General features: G+C 40.0%; 1 protein-coding gene across 5 annotated transcripts in view; it reads left to right on the plus strand.

The window, feature by feature from the left end:
- Window positions 1–236: 236 nt before the first annotated feature.
- Window positions 237–21,413, plus strand: part of ABI2 (abl interactor 2) — a 61,630-nt gene continuing 40,453 nt past the window's right edge. For all 5 annotated transcript variants that reach the window (XM_083367159.1, XM_083367156.1, XM_083367157.1 and 2 more), the window contains exon 1: window positions 237–396. In XM_083367159.1, coding sequence (XP_083223285.1) covers window positions 280–396 — 117 coding nt within the window. In that variant the 5' untranslated portion in view covers window positions 237–279. The remainder of the gene's footprint in view (window positions 397–21,413) is intronic.

The raw sequence follows: 21,413 nt of genomic DNA on the forward strand, positions 1-21,413 counted from the left end.
CGCCGCCGCTGCTGCTGCTCCTGCCGTTGGCCTCTTGCGCCGCGCCTCAGCGGAGGAGCGGGCAGTGGGCGGGAGGCAGAGGGTGAACTTAAACCTCACGGCCAGGTGGGGGGTCGGCGAGCGCTGCGTTAGCGGCGGAGGACGCGAACCAGACTGCTGTAGGCGTTGTGGACAAAAGGCCGGACGCCTGGGGTTTTTTTTTGGGGTGGGGGTGGGGGTGGAAAAGAGGGAACAGAGGGGCGGGGCTGAGCGCGCAGGCGCGCGCGCGAGAATGTGAAGATGGCGGAGCTGCAGATGCTGCTGGAGGAGGAGATCCCGGGAGGGCGCCGGGCCCTCTTCGACAGCTATACCAACCTCGAACGGGTGGCCGAATACTGCGAGACCAACTACATCCAGGTACGGTGCGGTGGCTGTCTTTCCCATTGCCCCCTGGCTGCGACAAAGAGAAGGGATGAACGCTCTGAGTGCGCGCTCATATGCATGCATACATGCTTGCTTGCTTGCTTGCTTGCTTGCTTGCATGCTTGCCGTACGGAATATCGATGTCTCTCTTCTCTCCATCCAAGGCATCTCAACTGGCCTTTGAGGCCTACCTAGAAGGAGCTTGGAGTAGTATGAGAACGAGAAAGAGGGAGAGAAGAGGTGGCTGCTCGTTGAATGCCCACGCAAAAAGCCGTTGGGTCTAGATTTGAGAGAGGTGCCCCTAATCCAAAGATTTCCTTTCGGAAAGATGCGTCCTCTGCACAGGCTGATAACGCCTGGAACTCACAGCTATATCTGGGATCGTTGAAATATAAAATGTTCCCCATTCTGTAACTGGAATAGTGTGCTGTATTTCTGCTTGGTACACTTTAGTTAATAAGGGCAAAAGGTAATTTTGGACTAATAGGTAAGGAAATTTTTCACAGGCGACAAGAATAAATCCCTGACTCCACGTGTAATGCTACTCCGCAAGAGATATTACATGTACCTTTATTAAGGATTTCTTTTTTCCCCGTCGGTGGTGCTCCATTTAATAACTTCTGTAATGTTAATATTGTGTTCCTTACAAGAAGGTATTAATTAATAACATAATTCAAAGCTCTGGTTTATCAGACTGCCTGATTTGCTAAAATTGTGATTTGGCACCAGTTCTGAATGTGATGTCAAACTGTACTGAGCTTCAAGGCTCCTATTGAGACGTGGTAATGAGCTGAATATGTGGCTGGCTAGCTGATTACTGTTCTGATTTCTGCTTATTCTTCAAAAAAACAACAACAAACCACCCTGATTTTTCTCCTGGATAAACAAAGCTAGAGACTGTCATGATGCTTCAATATTTAAATTGAAATCATAAGGAAATCTTTTTAGCTTAGGACTTCATATGCATTTTAGCTGTTGCTTTTAGTGAAATGGGCAGCTACATAAGGTGGATGGATGGATGGATGGATAGGTAGATAGATAGATAGATAGATAGACTAATTGCATTTTATCTCATTTACAAACAGGGAGTGATGTTCTTAGTACCTATTATTAGTGTGCAGCATTATTAATATAGTATATAGTAATATAATTTAGTAGCTTTCTGCTTGGTGATTAGTTAGTATTTTGTATTTCAAATATTTTTCTCAGAGAAGTTAGTATGACCAGTTAAAACATCATTATTCAATTCTAAGATGTAAAAAAAAACAGTCAGATTTTGCTGGGGAGATGGCTTGTTGTAAATTAAGATGTAATTACAGCTTTCTGTTGACAAAGAAGATGTGTTGAACAATTGAATGCAAGGATCTTGCTTCATGGGGGAGTTATGAAACTGCAGTTTCTTTTAGATTATCAGATAGGCTTTTATTACTTATGAAATTGGTTTAGTTAACTCTGTAATCTTGAATGTGAAATTTAAATTATCAGTCACTTAAACACATCTGGGTTTTAAAGAATAGACAAAGATGGGTAATTCTCTTATGTAATATTTTCCTTTTCATATCTGTTTTATAACATGTTTCTGATTTGAAGATTAAAACGTATGTAGCACTGAAAAATTCTGGAGTTTTATAACTTTCCTTTTTCTGTGTACAGTGTAAATAAGTAAAATCTGTTTTTGGAAGCAAAGCATATTCATAAGTTTCTATTTTCATGCATACAGATATACATATTTGAAGATCAGGAGAAGGACTGAGAGTTTTAAAAAGCAGTAAGAAAATGTGCACTGTGATTTGTTTGTTTTTCCTGAATTGGATATTAAATTCTATAATCAGAAAGCTTTTGTACTTACTGTAGTCTGTCATGGGCATGTATGGCTTCACAATATTATTCTTTATATACAATGAGTTTATAGTCCAAAGTGAACATAAGATTTTTCTTTGTGATACTGTAACAAAATAAAACATTTTTGCCATATTGCTTTAAATTGCTGCATGCATTGTGGTTGCAAAAATGTTATTATTGGTTTTGATTTTAATCATAATGCTTAAAGATGAATTCTGTTAGCTTGACCTGGGAATGACTGCATTTTTGAAAGATTTTGCTAAAATAATACATGCCAAGGGAATCTTTATCAGTATGTTATATTATGGATCTGAAGTATTCCAATGAAAAATGTAGAACTTAAGGGACAATAGTCGAGGAACAGTTTTGGATAGTCAGCTATAATGTTAAAATAAGTCCTCCGAATTGTTTTTGAGATTTGTACAGGAGCAGAGTAGATTTCTTTAGATTATTTCTAAATTCCCTGCTGAAAAGCAAAAATGTAGTCTGCACCTTTGTAGCACATTATTTTCAATATGTTTCAAGCAGCTCTTTTTTATTCATTTATTCGGTGGAGATTATTTTCTATTTTTTAAAAGAGAGCTCATGCTGTCTTTCCATGAAGTTATTCTATTTTCAGTCTAGTTCAGGGGTCGGCAACCCGAAAAAGGAAAAGAGCCACTGGGAACCGGTTCCATCACACATAAAAAAAAGTGGGAGCTGTGTGCGTGCGTCCATGCACGCGCATGCGCAAAAAATGTTTTGCGCATGCGCAAAAGGGTTTTTCTTGTGCATGCGCGGATGCGCGAGGTTGCCTTTTTTATGTGTGATGGAACCGGTTCCCGGTTGCGCGATGGCCCGTCTGCAAAGCTGCCGCTTTCGGCAGCCTGCAAACGTGCCGCGGCAGCTTTCGCAAGAAGCGCGCGCACCTCCCCAAACCTCCCGAAACGTCGGCAGGTCTCCGTACCTCCACGCGAATGGGCAGTGGCCCCGCTTCTTGGGAAAGCTGCCGCGGCCCATCTGCAAAGCTGCCGAAAGCGGCAGCTTTGCAGATGGGCCGCGGCAGCTTTCGCAAGAAGCGGGGCCGCTACCCATTCCGAGAGGTGCGCGCGCACTTCTCCGAACGACCGTAGGTGCACGCGCACCTCCCCAAACCTCCCCAGGTCTCCGTACCTCCACGTGAACGGGCAGCGGCCCTGCTTCTTGGGAAAGCTGCCGTGGCCCGTCTGCAAAGCTGCGGCAGCTTTGCAGACGGACCGCGGCAGCTTTCGCAAGAAGCGGGGCCGCTGCCCGTTCGCACGGAGGTACAGAGACCTGCCGACGTTTGGGGAGGTGCGCGCGCACCTCCCCAAACCTCCCCAAATGTTGGCAGGTCTCCGGACGGCGGCTTGGGAGAGGTGCGCGCGCACTCTCCAAACCGCCGCCATCCCGTTTGCACAGCTAGGCATTGTTTGACGAACGCGGCAGGTCTCCGGACGGGACGGCGGCGGCTTGGAGAGGTGCGCGTGCACCTCCACCCTTCGGAAAGGTGCGCGCGCACCTCTCGGAACGGGCGGTGCCACTCTCCATTTGGAGAGGTGCACGTGCACCACTGCCCGTTCGAAGAGATGCGTGCGCACCGGGCGGCTGGGAGCCGCAGGAGACGGCTCAAAGAGCCGCATGCGGCTCTGGAGCCGCGGGTTGCCGACCCATGGTCTAGTTTCTTTCATTCACTTCTTTCTTTTTCCCATGGACATTTCCCCCAAGTTATATTGTTGACAAAAAAAGGGGGGGCTGTCCTGCATTTGGAATTACTCATTGCCTTGCAGCCTTCATTAACTCTAGTAAGGAACAGACGTTTTTCTAAGCACACGTTTATTAAACAATCATCCTTCCCATTCACTCTCAACAGGTAACTGAGAAGAACATTTTTTTTCATTCAAAATATTCACAATTTTCCAAAAAATGAGCTTGTCCCTGTATGTATTCATCAAAATACTCCACAGGATCAGGCTATGTTCACTTAGCAGTACTACAACTTTCCTACATCTCTTTGCTTCATTTCCTTCCTTCCCTCCCTCCCTCCTTCCCATGATCTTTACCATTTTCATATGCCATTGTTGTCATCTGTTGGATACATAGATACTAACTGTTGCCACTCATTGCTTTAATAATATACAAAGGATATAAACTAGGTTACCAGTCTTAACTATACCCCTGTCACATGCAATATTTCCAGCTGAGGACAGTACAAGTTAGTTTTGGCACATTTTGGTGTTTATGTCACTAAGTGCAATCAGTTAGTTTTGCCCAAGCATGTTCATACTCAACGTACAAATTTGCATTTTTAACCTATAGATTTCCTTCTTTTCATCTCACAACTGAAGAAGTAAATGCAATTATTGATATACAGTCTGAGCCTTTAAATTTCTAAATTTAAAATCTGAATTTTAAATTTTAAATTTCGAAATTTAAAATCTGAAAAATTATGACATGCAATTGGCTCCTTACTAATTTGGTGAATGACTTTTGGATTTTACTGTATATGTTTTAACTTGATTTGGTTTTTTTAGTGGGTTTATTGTGAACGATACAGAAAGCTTTGATAATTGGGTTTTTTATTTATTATAAACAAAGTGCTGTGTTGTGGAATGATATTATAATATCATGGGTGAAAACATGGGTAGTATTACTGTATTATTTTACCCTTGCTTTATTAGGTGAATGAGGGATATATTACATATTAATCAAAAGTGTGTCATAAATTGTTAATATAGGCAGACCCTGGGTTACAATTGAGATCTGTTCCTAAGTCTGTCTTTAAACCAAATTCTCAGATAAGTCAGAATACTTATTTAATATCGTGATCCTACTTAAAATGGTAGATATCATTCTTCTTTTTTGAGCCAACAAATTACTGAAGCCATGCAATGTTTTCATGAGTGTCATAAAATGGTGCAAGTTTATTATTGTGAATCATTTGTGTTTGTATTCAGTTTTTTAATATAATAGGCTTTATGGTAATCTGTTTGTAAGTAAAAGTAGTCCGTAAGTCCCCTTAACGTGGGGACTGCCTGTTAGTTCTTTTGTTAAGTGAACAAAACTAAAAAAGCCTGAACCTGGGTTGTTGCCTTAATTTGTTTTGACACCTGCTAAGCAGAGCAAGAGGAGGTGGCAGGGGAGAGCACTCCCAGGTCCTGCACAAGGGAGGCTGGGTCTTCTCGAAAGGGAATTCCCGTTTCCATTTGTGCGTGGTAAGGATGCTGGTTTGTTGGGGCATTCTTCCCTCACACAGCTCCCCTGCCAGCCCCTCCTCCTCTCCAGAGATCTGCAGGGGAGGTAGATCTGGAGGGCAAGGTGCAGCCTCCATATCGGTCACTTCTACCTCTCCAAGCTTTCCTCGATTAAACATACATTATATAAATTAAACAGAGCCAAAAAGAAAACATAGTTAAATCACTAATTATAGCTCTTCACATATTTTCTGGAAAAACCACCTTTATTGATGTTAGGAAGGAAGAGCAAACCTTATTAAGGAACTCTTTAACAGGAAGGGAATTGAAGACCCCCAAAGGTCTCGTTCTTTCTAATCTGCCTTCCCTTTGAACCTTTAGTTCTCATTATTTTATTATTATGTATGTAAGAAGATGATCAAAGGCCTGTGTAGCTCAGGACACTCACCTTAAAATCAGAACCCAGAAAAACTTAGTTAATCTGCAATACTAGCCTATGAAGAATGAAGATAATCTTTGGGCCCAGAGACGATGCAGGTGTCAAGTCAGAATATTAGTGGCACACCTGTCAGCAACTGAAAATGCATAAGTCCATGTACTTCCCTTTCCTGTCCCACAACTCAATCCATACATCCTTTAATTTTCAGACAAATCTTTTTCTCACAGCTCCTTAAAAAACCCACAAAATATACTGTAATTAGCAGGAAAAGTAAATCTAGCATTTCTGAATTCTTTCTCCAAGAAGGAAAGGAAAGTTCACAGCCTGCAGGTTGCTAGCAAAGTCATCAAAGACCGTAGATATTGCTAGCAAAGAAGAATAAATAAAGAATCAATTTTGCAGCTCTCTCCTGTTACTACATCCTCTTACCTCCAGAATGTGGTTTAGGATTGCACAAGGGGCTAGGTTAAAATCCGGTTGAGTAGTTTGCAACCAGGTGTTCAGTACAGACCTTGCCAATGTGATTTTAATAGCCCAGGAAGGGACAGGAAAAACAGAGGAAAATCATGATGGACTATGCTTGTTTTGCCCTATTTTGATTCTCCTCCCTAGCAGCAGCACATTGATTTTAGAACTACCTCCTTTGGAGCCTTCCTGATCCCAATGGGGCTGGATCCTGCTTCCACTTCCCCACTGCAGCTACAGCCTTCGGAGCCTTCCTGATCCTGCCGGGGCTGCTGGCATGACATTGGGCAAGAGCGCCGGATGAGCTCCGCTTTGCAGGATGAAGCAGGTGGACGCAAGTGCCAGTCAGCCTGAGCTGTGCACCAATCAGCTGGAGCCCCGAACTGATCCTTGGCGCTCAGCAGAACCCTGGCAACACCACAGCTCCAGCTGAGTCTCCCACAGGGCTACACTTTTACACTTTTTTTTACAGTGCTTTTCAACCTGCCGTAAGCATACCACCTGCCAGTTGCCGACATACCACCAGTGGTACTCGTACCACGGGTTGAAAAGCCTTGCCTTAGAGAATAAGTCAGTCCTCTCTTCTTTGTGACAGGTTTTCAAGAACTGGAAGGCTGCTGTTATGCCCCTCTCTCCCATTCCTCCTCTTCGGTAGGCTAGAGCAGGGCCTTTCAACCGATGGTTTGCGTACCACTAGTGGTACGCGAGCACGTGGTTGGTGGTATGCATAGGACGGGTTGAACAGCACTAAAAAAATATAAAAAAGTAAAAAGCGGTTTTTTTTAGTAACCTGCTTTCAGCTGCATTCCATTTCTCTGTTTCTCTGCCTTCGCCACGTGTTTGGTAAAAAAGAAAAACAAGTTCCATGAGACTTTCTAACTTCTCACGAGATCTCACGAGAAGTTAGAAAGTGTAATGGAACTTTTTTTGTCCCACAAACATGCAACTGAGAGGCGACTTCTCAGTCGCGTGTTTGTGGGACAAAAAAAGTTCCATGAGACTTTCTAACTTCTCGTGAGATCTTGCGAGAAGTCTCATGGAACTTTTTTTTCTTTTGTACCAAACACGTGGAGAAGGCAGAGAAGTGGAGAAACAGAATGCAGCTGAAAGCAGGTTAGTAAAAGAACGCTTGGGGGTGGTGAGGGTACCGACAAGTGGAAACCTAATGCCTAGCTGGTGTCGTTTCAGGTGGCAGAACCTGACTAGGCTTCTTCCGTCCAGACGTCTTTTGCGCTCACCGAAAGAAGGGAGGGAGCCCCGCCTTTCCTCCTGAACACTCGACCGGGGTTTCTGCAATCACCCCTCCACAGAAAGCTGGTGGTTCACACCTCGCTGGGCTCTGACATCCTGTTGCTTAGCCTCGGCAAGAGGTTAACAAAGTTTGTGCAGGACAGGGAGGCGCTCTGGTGCGCCAAAGGAGAGCTCAGCCCGAGTCTGGCAGGCATTTCCCAAAGGGTCCCGCAGCCTCCCAGCTTCCGTTGCCCGGGTGGGGGAGGTCATCCCTGTTGGGAGCGAGAGCCAGAGAAAAGGCGCGGCGGCGGCATGCTGGAGAGGCTGGCCAGAAAAGACTGGCTATAGGAAGGCTGGACTAGTGGTCAGGCGAGAGAGCTTTGAGGGTGCAGGGTTGCCCTCGGCTGGTGCCAGACTCGCCTGTGCTGAGCCGCACTGTGGCTAAGAGGCGGCAGGCGATGGAGGATAGTGCCATTTCTTTTGCCAGATTTGTATCCTTTTACTCTTTTATACTGACTTTGGTCAACATTTCATAGAAGACATTTAAGAGACATTTCCACAAATCCTCATCTCTCGGTGTTGCTATTAGTCAGCCATAAAGATGTGGGCATTTCCTCTGGTAGCATTATCACACTATTTAATAATGTTGTCTACAGTACCAGGGAATATATATTTGCTTACCTTCCATTGGGATATATGCTACTATCTGACAGCAGCTTTAGAGAGGTATGGAGATAATTTTGAAGAAGCAAGGCATGAACAGTTAAGTAAACATTCATTCAGTCCTGGGAAAGAAATTCACTTTGATGTAAGAACCGGCAAGTGGGAAACCTCTTCAGGCTTTAAAGATTCAGTTATTAAACCCTACAACAATAGAGTTCCAGTAGTCTTTGCAGTGTCTGTTTCCTGACCTGGCCAACCTCAAAAACTGGCAGCAGCCAATCTTTCAATTTCTTTTATTGTTTCCCCTTTCCTACACATATGTATGAGTGGGAATGTAATATGTATGTATCCCTTTGTATGACGGCGATTGATATACATTTCCCATCTTAATGATTTATCCAATTTATGTGGCTTATTTTATAATTATTTAAAATTTATGTAGTCTTATTATTTGGGCATACTGGGTATGGAGCTTGGAGTTCAAAAACATGCAAACTAACTTTGATTTAAACGGAATAGTTTACTGTTTTTTAAAAAAAAATACTACAAAAAGGAAGAAAAAATGTAAAAATAAAAGTAGAAATAGCAAAGTATTAAAAGAATAAATAAAACAAAAAGAAAATTAGCTTCATCAAATAAAATACTATTAATTATGTCACTGTATTGCCATAACCCAAAATGAGACAACAACAACAACAACAACAACAACAACAACAACAACAACAACAATAATAATAATAATAATAATAATAATAATAATAATAATAATAATAATAATAAAAAGTTGGAAGGGACCTTGGAGATCATCTAGTCCAACTCCCTGCTCAGGCAGGAAACCCTATACCATTTCAGACAAAATGTCTGTCCAGTCTCTTCTTAAAGACTTCCAGTGTTGGAGCATTCATAACTTCTGGAGGCAGGTTGAAGAAATTGTTCCAATACCTGAACAAATTGACCAACAAACTGACCAACCAGCGGAGGAAGGCACCACACAGGATGAAGATTCCCCTGTGCAACAACTTGAAAGTGTAGAGCTAAGTAATCTAGCAAAAATGCTGAAAGAAAACATTGAAAACCACACCACAAGAAAACACAGAAAGAAAAAGACTGCCTGCCATCCGTGAAGTGCATAGCAAACGAGTGAAAGATCTACTAAATGCTGTGAACAACATTGTAACTTCCATCCCATCCACCCCACTGTATGAAACAAACCAACTAATGTACAGTACAGCCACCATTATATCTGCAGAATTGGGTTATAAAATGCCAAAAACGAAACCCACTGGAACACCAAAGTGGAAAATTCGACTGGAAAATAAAACAAAAAAACCACGAGATGTCAACAAATTGAAATACTTGAAAGAAGGAAAACTAAAGAACGAAAAGCTGAAAAATAGTTTATACAAAAAATATAACCTGGAGGAAAAAATAATAACAGAAATCATGGAAAACCTAAAACAGCGTGTAATAGCAACAGCAAAGAAAATTGAAAGATATGAAGGACGAATAAAACAATATCGTGAAAAGATCCAGTTCAGAAGAAACCAGCACTTCTTCTATTAGTCACTTGATGAAAATAAAATCCAAATCACTGTTCTACCTTGTAAAGAAAAAACCTTCTGGAAAGAACTGTGGGAAAACCCAGTGGAGCATAATAAAACTGCCTCCTGGATCAAAGATATCCAAAATCGCGCAAACTGATTACAAAGCTAGACATGACCAAGTTGCTAAACTAATCCACTGTGCATTGTGTAAAAAATACGACTTGCCTGTGTCCGAAAAGTCATGGGAACATAGGGTGGAAAAAGTTGTCGAGAATGAGAGGGTGAAGATCTTGTGGGACTTCCGAATACAGACAGATCGCCATTTGGAACACAACACACAAGATATCACAGTTGTAGAGAACCGAAGCGTACAGTTGATTGATATCGCTGTACCAGGAGATGCCAGAGTCGAAGAAAAAGAACTGAAAAAAATTATGAAATACCGCGACCTGGCCATCGAAACTGTGCAATTATGGATGAAGCATGTAACAGTGATACCCATTGTCATCGGGGCACTGGGAACTATGTCCAAAAACTTTGCAAAACACATCAAGAAATTGCAGCTTCCTGCAATAACTCCAGCAAAGCTACAAAAAACTACACTACTCGGAACATCTTACATTTTAAGGAGATACCTGGTTGATAGCTAGGGTGCTGGCAGCAACCCGTGTCAGCCATTAGTGCCAGTCAATTTGAATGTTCAGTTGACTGAGTTTCATGTTTTATGAATAAAAGTTTTATATAATGTTGGAAGGGACCTTGGAGATCATCTAGTCCAACCCCCTGCTCAGGCAGGAAACCTTGTACCATTTCAGACAGACGTCTGTCCAGTCTCTTCTTAAAAACTTCCAGTGTTGGAGCATTCACAGCTTCTGGAGGCAGGTTGTTCCACTGATTAATTGTTCTGACTGTCAGGAAATTCCTTCTTAGTTCTAGGTTGCTTCTTGCTTTGATTAGTTTCCATCCATTGCTTCTTGTCCTGCCTTCTGGTGAATAGGTTATAGCTTTAATTTGGCAAAGATTCTGTATATTGAGTGTAAGCAAATCAAGAGGTGAACTCAATTAGATCTGACTTTGTCGTCTTTGGGCTTAGGCTTGACAAATGATAACATTTTACCAGTTTTTGATATCTGTTATGCGTTTTCTATGAATGCATGATTTTCTTTTTGACAACAGTCCAAGAACAGTGAATCCAAAGTTCTTCAGAAGTAGACAAATTGCACAGTTTTGGAATATAATTTACCAACACATTAACATTGTTAAATGCTTTATCTTCATGATTTCAATCATTTATTTTTTGTAAGCTTTGAAAATTTTTGAAAGTATTGTCTGTAATTAGCTAATTAATGTAACTTTAATTTTCATTATCAAAATTCTATTTTTTCATCCACTATTTTTTTAAAACAAGGATTCTTTCAAAAGATCAGTTTCCTATGAGAGCAAGGATTGCAGATTAATTTCTGCCTCCAAAATATTAAAATATTTCTGACCAACCACAGGGCTGGAAATATGTTAAGCTTCCTGTAACACTTGAAGTCAAATTCTTACCTTTCCCAAGTGCCAAATAACAGCTTCTAGGTGTGCCCATATCAGTACATATTAATGTTACTGTGTGTCCCCGAAAGTAAACCCTACCCCCAAAATAAGCCCTAGTTTTGAGGGAACATACCTAAAAATCAAGCTGGGATGGGGGTGTGGAGCTGCCCCACACATCCTGGACCCACTTACCTTGCAGCCAGGCCTCATTGGCCTACCTCTTCTGCGGCATCTCCAGGCCTGCATTTCTCAGTCAAAGGCCTTTTCGGAAGGCCACTGCAGCCGAGAACTGAGCTATGGATTGAATCCCTAGCTCGGTTCTCAGCTGCAGTGGCCTTCTGGAAAGGCCTTTGACTGTGAAATATAGGCTGGAGCTCCATTCTCAGCTGCAGAATGAAGCTGATCCTTCGGCTGCAGAAGAAGTGGTCCGGCTAGCCAGTAGGTGAGTGGAAAAGACCCCCCCCCGAAAATAAGACCTGGTGCCTCTTTTGGGAGTTAAAAAAAAAAAGACCGGCTCTTATTTTGGGGGAAACATGGTATTTTCATTTCAGTACAATAGATAAGTTAAAAAATATGCCCTGTCCTATAAGCTCAGGGAAGCGGTGGCTCAGTGGGTTAAGACTCTGAGCTTGTTGATCAGAAGGTCTGCAGTTTGGCGGGTCGAATCCCGAGTGCCGCGTAACAGTGAGTGCCTGTTACTCGTCCCAGCTTCTGCCAACCTAGCAGTTCGAAAGCACGTAAAAAATGCAAGTAGAAAAATAGGGACCACTACGGTGGGAAGGTAACAGCGTTCCGTGCGCCTTTGGTGTCTAGTCATGCCGGCCACATGACCACGGAGACGTCCTCGGACAAGCACTGGCTCTTCGGCTTTGAAACGGAGATGAGCACCGGCCCCTAGAGTCGGAAATGACTAGCACACATGTGCGGGGGGAACGTTTACCTTTTACCTATTATAAGCTCATGGTCAGTAATGCCTTAATCACTTCCTTTTTGAATTGCTGCAATTTCCTTTATTTAGGGCTACCCTTGAAGATGATTATAAAATGTAATGTAAATGAGAATATGTGGCATGACAAGTTTAAAAGAAGTATTTATTTTAATTTCCATATATATTCCATCCATATGCATAGACAATTCTCTTCCTATAATAAATAGTCCTTGATGTATGATTGTACTGGAGTCTGACCATTACGGTTATAAGTCTTGACAATGGTAAAGCGGATCTGATTTTATGATCTTATTTGCAGCAATTGTTAAGTGAACGTTGCAAATGTAAGTGAATACCCTGGTTGTTGAGCAAACCTGTTGGTTGAATCAGTCTTCCATCCTTCTGAGGTCGGTAAAATGAGGACCCGGATTGTGGGGACAATATGCTGACTTTGTAAACTGCTTAGAGAGGGTTATAAGGTGTACGAGTCTAAATACTATTGCTATTGCTAAATAGTTCATCTATAAGCAAAAAAATAATATTTATAAAACAGGTATGCAAAATGTCTGATTTATTTCCAGTTGGCCTATAAAGGTGTATTAGAACCATCTAACAATCAACATTGATAACAAGCAAAATTATGAAATCCTTGTCAGTATCCAACGTTTTGTGTTCTGCTATAAAAGATGAAGTGTTCTTTATTAGTACAGCCATTCTTTTTTTTTATTTAAAAAGTTTTACAATACATTTTGACTTTAATCCCCCCCTCCCCCACCCCTATCCCTCTCCCCCACTCCCCCCCCCGACTTCCCAGAGCTAAATACAGGGCATAAAATCAAAAAACAAACATAAACACCCCTATATTATCAACAATAAACTATAAATTCTATCTCTCTAGCTCATATAAAATGAGTACAAACAATATTAATATTACAAATAAAGTAGAAAAGAAAAAGAGGAAAAGAGAAAAAGTTCTTTACTCAAAATAAATTGAGAAAAGAAAAAAACAAAACTTTCACCTGCTATTTGCATTCTCCCACCTTTCTCTAATTTCCAAACAAATTCTCAGTTACGCACCAAAAGCGCTTATCTCTATTAATCTTAATAATCTCCAACCAAACTAAACTATAGTCAAAAATAGTTCTTGCATATATCACGCCAAATGTCTCACAGTTCCAAATCATCCTTAAGTTCAAATAAAAGTTCAAATAAAAAGAGTATATATAAAAAAAAATTAGGCAATCTCTAAGAAAACTTGTTGTTAATTAGGAGTTTACATACCCACTCTTAGTTCAACACATACTTTAAGTCCATAACCCTAATATACTTTTCTAGCAAGCAAATAACATCAATCTTAAATTGTATAAAATATTAAAAAAAAGAAAAAAAAACTTTCTTTCTCCTCTATAATAATTTTACTCCATTGACATTCTAATCTAAAAATTTAATCAGCAATCTTAACGCCCCAAAACTTTTGGAGCACCTCTGTCATGACCCCCAAAATTTCTTTAGACCGCTCTCCTCCTACATCTTCATTGTAAGCACACTTTGAAGATTCCATAACTTTCCGCTGGTCTTGCTCTTGCTCTCGTCTCGCTCTTCTTAGGGCGGCACGCGTCATCTTCTGGCCTCCTGCAGCAACCGATGAGACTGTAGCTTGATCCCCTCCAACATCATTGTCCACTGTCTGTCTATCTGCAACATCTTGAAACTTTCCCACACCGTATCCTTTTGCAGCTTCCAAAAATAATAGGGGGGTTGCTTTTAACACATTACTATAAAAATCACGTGCCTGAGCCACAGTAACCAAACGATGTCTTTTACCTTCGTGCGTTGTCACCAACCCAACTGGAATCTCCCATCTGAACTTAATATCACGTTTCTTAAGTTCCTGTATTAGAAATGCGAAATCTTTCCTTCTCCTTAAGATCTTCGGAGGAATCTCTTTTAAAACCAAAACTTCTTGCTCAGCCACTACCAAATTAGTATCATAAGCAGCTTGAATGACTTCATCTCTAATTACTCTCTTTGTAAAATAGACCACCACATCTCTGGGTAACTTCCTCTGTCTTGCAATCCATGAATTTACACGAAAAACTTTGTCCATATTTCCCTCAATTTCAGATGCTGACTGGCCCAGTACCCCTTCCAGAGCCTCAGAAATCAGCTGCTTTAGATCTTCTTTACCATTCTCCTTTAAACCCCTAATTCTAATAGCATTCTGCATCTGATTATACTGAACAAGGCTCAATTCTTCGTCCATTTTATCCCTTATATTTTCATTTTCTAATACCTTTGCTTCTAATATAGAGTTCTTTTGACTGAGATCCTCCACTTTTATATCCAGCTGTAGCACACATTCAGCTACGGATTCAACCATAGACAAAATGTCCACCCTCATTGCTCTCAGCTTCTCTTCCATCTTCTTCTCCAATTTCTCCATTTTCTCCTCCATTTTCTTCTCCAATTTCTCCTCCAGCTTTTTCAACTTTTCATCCATCATATCAGACATCAGTCGTGCGTGCTTTCCAAGAGCATCTTGTAAATCCTTAAGCGTCAATACCGGGGGAGATGCAGGAGGAAGCAAAGCTTGCAGTGAGGTCTCTTGCACCAGGGAAGACCCCGCATTCCGAAGAGCTTTAGAAGTTTTAGCCGCCATCTTCCCCCACTTTCACTTATTACGCACTTTCACTTTAAAGCTATAAAATCCATTGAGCTAGAGAGTAAAGATAAAGAGTCCACTTCACCTTGACCTCCTGTACCGCTCTGCCTGCATCTTGATAATCAAAAGTATTTCCTTTTGGCAGGGGTGGTTGCTAACGCCTGGCTCTGCTCCAAGAATCCCAGAGCAGAGGCGCTGCGCAGCTCGGAGCAACCCAGGCTTCGGGGGGGCTCATCTTTCAGCCGCCCTAGCTCTCAGCTCAGGCGGCCCCAGAGAGCTCAACCCCTACCTGGGGCCTCACCCCCTCCTCTTCTCCCGAGGAGGGGGCTTCAAATCCATCTAAACAGCTGATTGGCGCTGTTTACGATGGAAAAACACAGCTGCGGAGCGGGCAGCCCGAAAACGGCTGTCTTTCGACGTCGCGTCGCCACCGGAAAGTACAGCCATTCTTTTATACGATATTGAATGTAAGGCTATATGGCTCTGATCCATGCAATTAATTTTAAGCAAATGCTTTTCTTAATGCACTATATGAGTTTCCTATTATTGGTTTCATCATCAATTTCTAAAAAAAAAATCAGGTGTAAAGGCATTCCATGGTACAAAAATGACAACATTGTAAATAAAACAAGTTAAATGCAAATTTTCTGCTGGAAAAACTCAAGCAATCTCACAATCAAGACTGTATAACTTTCAAAAACTTGAATCTTGTTCGTGTTTATCAAAAGAACCAATTTAAAAATACATAGTGAAATAGATCCAAAGCAGTGTAAAAAACCAACTGTAGAAAAATCGATAATAGTATGGATTTCTCTCACATTTATCAAAGACAGAAATGATAAATGTAAAAGTAAAAAAACTCTGTCTAGATAAATATATATTTTATTACAGTCAATGACCAATTCATAAAACACCTGCAAACCTAGCTATGAAACTAAGCATGTGGATCAAATTGCTATCCATTTTACATGTTGTGTGACAAAATTCTACCACATTTAAAGAAATTGAATCACGTGAATACGAAAGTATTAGCTGTAAATTTGTCAAAATAACTGGAGATTTGGTTAGATACTGCTTTATTAGCATACAACAAACAGTACAAAGTGCCACATGTAATGAATGGTTTCAGTGGTTCTTTCTCTTTATGGGCATATTCTAAATTTGAATAAAATGCCCCATATCTTCCCTATGAAATTGCTGATAGGAGCACATTGAATCATACCAGGTTTAGGGCCATTCTGATGTAGGAGACAATAGTTTGACTTAAGTATTTTAAGAGGTCTGGAAAGGCAGTACTTAAAAATATACCTCAGGGAGAGAACATCAGATCTGATACACACTTAAATTAAATTAAATTAAATTAAATATGCATACACAGGTGTTTGTATTAAAATTATTCCTGGCAAGAGTTCTTGTGGAGACTTGCCTAGATTATAGACTTTACCACCTTCCCATAGTTAAAAATCTAGTGAACCTCAAACTTCAGAGACAAAATCAACATCTTGTTTTTTACAGTTGGATGTAAAAAAGGAATAGAAATCGTCTTCCTTCTTTTTAATTTTAAGGATTGTTGCTATTCCAATAATAATTTTGGTTTCAGACCTTCATTTTAAATAGTTGATTAATTGTAGTTGCAATGTCATAGAATTTCCTCCGTTCACTATTCAGTGATAAATAAACTGCAATTTGGAGGAAAAAGGTCTTTATTTCTAACCTTATTCTGATGTTACAAATGTGATTGATTTCTTTATGTTTTTAAAATAACTGTAGTAGACACATTATGATTTTTTGTTGTCATATTCCCAGCAATCCCCCAAATAGGAATTGGGGTGCAATAAGGTTTAAACTTTGTACTTTGTAAACAGCTTTTACAAATTCTCTATAATCCAGATTAAGGCCCAGTAAGCATTTCTCTCTGTGAGCCACTAGAGGTAGCTCATCTTCTTCTTAAGGAAAGTTTAAGATACAGAATGTTTAGAGACACTGAACCTTGAAACTGAACCAATTTGTTTTGATAGATTGACAACTGTTTTTCAGTGTTGATCATGGGACGGGGGGGGGGGGGGCTAAAACCTCCAGAAGCTGTGAATGCTCCAACATTGGAAGTTTTTAAGAAGAGACTGGACAGCCATTTGTCTGAAATGGTATAGGGCAGGGGTCGGCAACCTCGGCTCTTTTATGACTCGTGGACTTCAACTCCCAGAATTCCTGAGCCAGCATAGCTGGCTCAGGAATTCTGGGAGTTGAAGTCCACGAGTCATAAAAGAGCCGAGGTTGCCGACCCCTGGTATAGGGTTTCCTGCCTGAGCAGGGGGTTGGATTAGATGACCTCCAAGGTCCCTTCCAACTTTATTATTGTTGTTGTCTTTCACCATGGTCTGTGGAATCCTTTTTCGGGGCATTATATTTCCACCTCTTTTGAATAATACTAATGCAATTGTCTGTATTTTTTAACACTTTAATGCTTATTTTGAAAGATTCCTATTTATTGACTGCAGTACAACCAACTACTCAAAATTTGTAACCCCTTTTGGCTCAATTCTGGATAGTAACTCAAATGTAAAAATAGCTTCCTGGGTATCTCCAGATTGATAATCAGTTGGGCTACTTGCCAAAACTGTAATGCCTTCAGAGTTAGCCAAAGATTCTGGCCTTTAAAAATGGGATCACCAACTGATACTGTAAAGAGTTTTTCCTGATTGTGAAGGAAACAAGTAGATGAGACAGACGGGAAAGTTGCTTCTTATGATGACAAGATATGTTATCTCTAAAATTCCAAAATTAATAGACAATTTAATAAATGTTTTTGTTTGCTAGTTAGTTTTTAACAAGTGGCTTCAGTATGATTATTAACAATTCATAGAGGGAGGGAGGAAGAAACAAGATGAGATTTTGTCATCTTAGCCAGAAATCCAGTTTGGTCTGGGATTTTAGATTTAAAATTTAAAATTTTACATTTTAGAATGTGTTTTATTGTTTAGGGCTACTTGGTTTAATTTATTTTAATTTTTGTATATTATGTGTTGTATATAGTGTTTTAATTGCCCTGTACACCACCCCGAGTCCTTCGGGAGAGGGGCGGTATATAAATCCAAATAATAAATAAATAAATAAATAATGCTGTTTCCCTGCCCCCCACCAAATGTTGATTATTGGCTGCAGTATTTGCATGGGAATTCAGCTGTATATATTGATAAATCCTACGGTCTTGCTCATACCTGATATTTTGTACATGGGTCACAAATAACATCAAAATAATCTTCAGTTTAAATGTTTTAGAATCTAGATAAAAATAACCATTGAGAGGTAATACAATTTAGGGAGTTTTTTCCTTTTATTAACATAAGTTGGCATTATTTTCCAAGTCATGTTTTTGCAGTTTATTATTGTCCTATTGGTGGTATAGCTTTTTGGGACAGTAGTAATTTCAGATGTTTCGGGGCAGGGTTTGGTTCTGAAATTGTCTTTGGTTCTCCTGACAGATGTACCTGCTCCAGAGCAGGGACAAAAGAAGTGTAGGTCTGAGGGTTTTCCTTGATACAGGTAATCTTCGACTTATGACCACAATTGAGCCCCACATTTATGTTGCTAAGTGAGAAATTTGTTAAGTGAGTTTTGCCCCATTTTATGACTTTTGCTAGACTTGTTAAGTGAATCACTGTTATTAAGTTAGTAACATGGTTGTTAAGTGAATCTGGCTTCCCCATTGACTTTGCTTGTAGGAAACTACAACCATCATAAATATAAGTCAGTTGTCAAGCATCTGTGGGGATGCTGCAATGGTTGTAAGTATGAAAAACAGTCATAAGTCCCTTTTTTCAGTGCCCATGTAACTGAATGGTGACTAAGAAAACTTGTAAGTCAAGGACTATCTATACTTTGCTTGGCTTTGGATGCTATTAACTTACTGGATTGGCTCTTGAGATTTGGAGGATGGTATGGCTCCACTCTTTTATGTAGCTTGATTCTGGAAATGTTTTTTTAATTACATCTGTTCACTTTAGGTATTCTGAGTGCTGTCTTAACATTTGCATTTTTGTTTTTCTGATTCTTAGCAAAAAGAATCATCTTATAACTGTAGTGTCTTGGTTAAAGAATGTATTTTCTCTAGTCAACTGTAAGTTCTAGTCAACTGTAAAAACCAAGATGTTATTAATACTTCTTTTCTGCATTCCTGCAAATGACTGAGCATCTGTATCAAGCCACTTGATGAAGTTATTAAAAGATTTGGAGTTGAGTGGCATAACTGAACTGATTATTATAGCCGTCTCATGAAGATGGTAGTTCAAGGAAGATTGAATTTCAACCCCATTAATTGGGTAAACAGTTCTACCCTGCATGGGATTGCATTAAAGAAAAAGTACATAGTCTGGAAGTACTCTTAGTTTACAGGAGGCCCAAGTACGCTAGAGTAGTTTTGATTAGCTGCTCTAGGTTTCTTTAATGTTCTGGATGTATACGTTGATAATAATGCAAAAAGCTTTGTGGTTAGATTGTGAGAATCATCTTACTAATTTTACAAAAACTTCATTGGCTTCTAAAACATTTCTAGTATAAGTTCAAGTTGTTAGTATTGATATTTAAAACCCTTGACATAAGCATGTGCTTGGCCATTTTTTTTAGAGTATTGAGATTGGGGATAAGGATCTTTTTATGACCCATACTTAGGAGTCTTTCCATAATTTAAACTGAAATTAATCATAGTGAATTATTGTGATTCTTAGCAAAAAGAATCTTCTTAGAATATGTTTTTCCTGGAAGTTCTAGTCCAGGGGTCAGCAACCTGAAACAGTGAAAGAGCCACTCGGAACCGGTTCCCTCACAAAAGGAAAAACTGGGAGCCGCAAAAAATGTGTCCGCATGTGCAGAACAGGGTTTGACTGAAGAGTGGAGCCAAGGCGAGATATGCACCTACCCTGCATATTTGAATTGATTGGTTGAACTTTTTTAGTCCCACTTTTTTTTTTTTGGACTGCACATGGCAGAGGACTGGGAGGCGCAGGAGACGGCTGAAAGAGCCGTATGCGGCTCTGGAGCCATGGGTTGCAGACCTGTGTTCTAGTCAAGTGTTAAAAAATCTCGAATACATCAAGTTGAAGGTGGTATTTTCTTCGGAGAACTGAACAAAAAGTATTTATTACTATTCCAGTAAGAATTTACTTTAGTAATTAATCTCATGGGAAAGATTTGCTAATATGGTAGAGAAATAAGCCATAAGATGTTTTCATTTGTGTTTTATTGGTCCTAGAACAATATGGGTTTTCGTAAGCTTAATTTGTTTCCTTTCATTTAGTTTCTTGCTAGCTTTAACATTCCACCGTTCTGAAGAGAACAAAATTTTAATACTAACCACATTTATGATTAAGTATCTGTTGGGAAGATTAGTTTAATTACTTTACCACCATCCCTGTGGAGAACAGTGGCAATTTAAATTAGAATATTGTTTCTTATAGATCTCATAGTTCCATACTCTGCATAAAACAATAGGACAGGAGTTTATTTTACACTCTTAAGGGTTAATAAGCAGTTTGAGACAATCCCATGATAGTTGTAAAGTCACAGCCCAATCCTAAAGTGACCAGGTATTTGGAAGCTCTATAGCACATTCCTGAAAAATACCTTGACCTGTTTAGACATGGAGACTGTTGGCTTGCAGAATTATTAGGGCTTAAGAAATGGAATAAATGGGCAATGTGGTTTTTCTGTTTTTCTTTTTGAAGGCATAGATGATATGGGGAGAATAACAAAAAAATATTAGTTAAACTATATAAACATGGGGTAGATATTCATAATTACGTAATACTAACGGAAAAATACTTGGAAATGTCACAACAGATAATTGCTATTTTTTAGTACCTGGGGTGGTTTTTTATTACTGGTTACTGGTTATGAGTTTTAGCTATCACCTTGAATCAGTGAAATAATACAAACACATCATAGAGGTCATGCATGCTTGCAGGTTTCCTTTTTGGTTGATTGTCAGTGAACGGTGGTCCTATCGTTCAAGGTCACGGTGCTAGGTATAGGAAGGATATTCTTTCAATCCAGTCTTTTGAACTGTTCAAATTAAATTTTTTTGTAGTATTAGTTTTCAGGGCAGGGGAAGTAATAATGGCAAATTGTCACAAATGAATACGATTGAAGGAATAATACTCTCTTGCTGCTGGTCTTGGAGGTGGAGCAAGAGGACTCGAATTATTAAGCATAGAAGCCTTTCTCAAAAACTGTTGAATAAATGTTCTGGTCCATTTTTGTTCACATGCACTGCTAAGCATACATAATTAACTAACAAATAACACCACTAGATCAGGGAGGAAAGCTGTAGGGGCAATGGCACCATAGCGACAGAGATACAACGATGTCCTGGAATGGAAAGGGCATTTTAGCAATCAGTACAGTACAGTAATACTAATAATAAGTCAAGGTTGACTCAGCCTTCCATCCTTCCGAGGTAGGTAAAATGAGGACCCAGATTGTTGGGGGCAATTAAGCTGACTTTGTAAAAATGCCG

Source organism: Vipera ursinii (genome assembly GCF_947247035.1).
Source record: "Vipera ursinii genome assembly, chromosome: 1".
In the NCBI taxonomy this organism is placed as follows: domain Eukaryota; kingdom Metazoa; phylum Chordata; class Lepidosauria; order Squamata; family Viperidae; genus Vipera; species Vipera ursinii.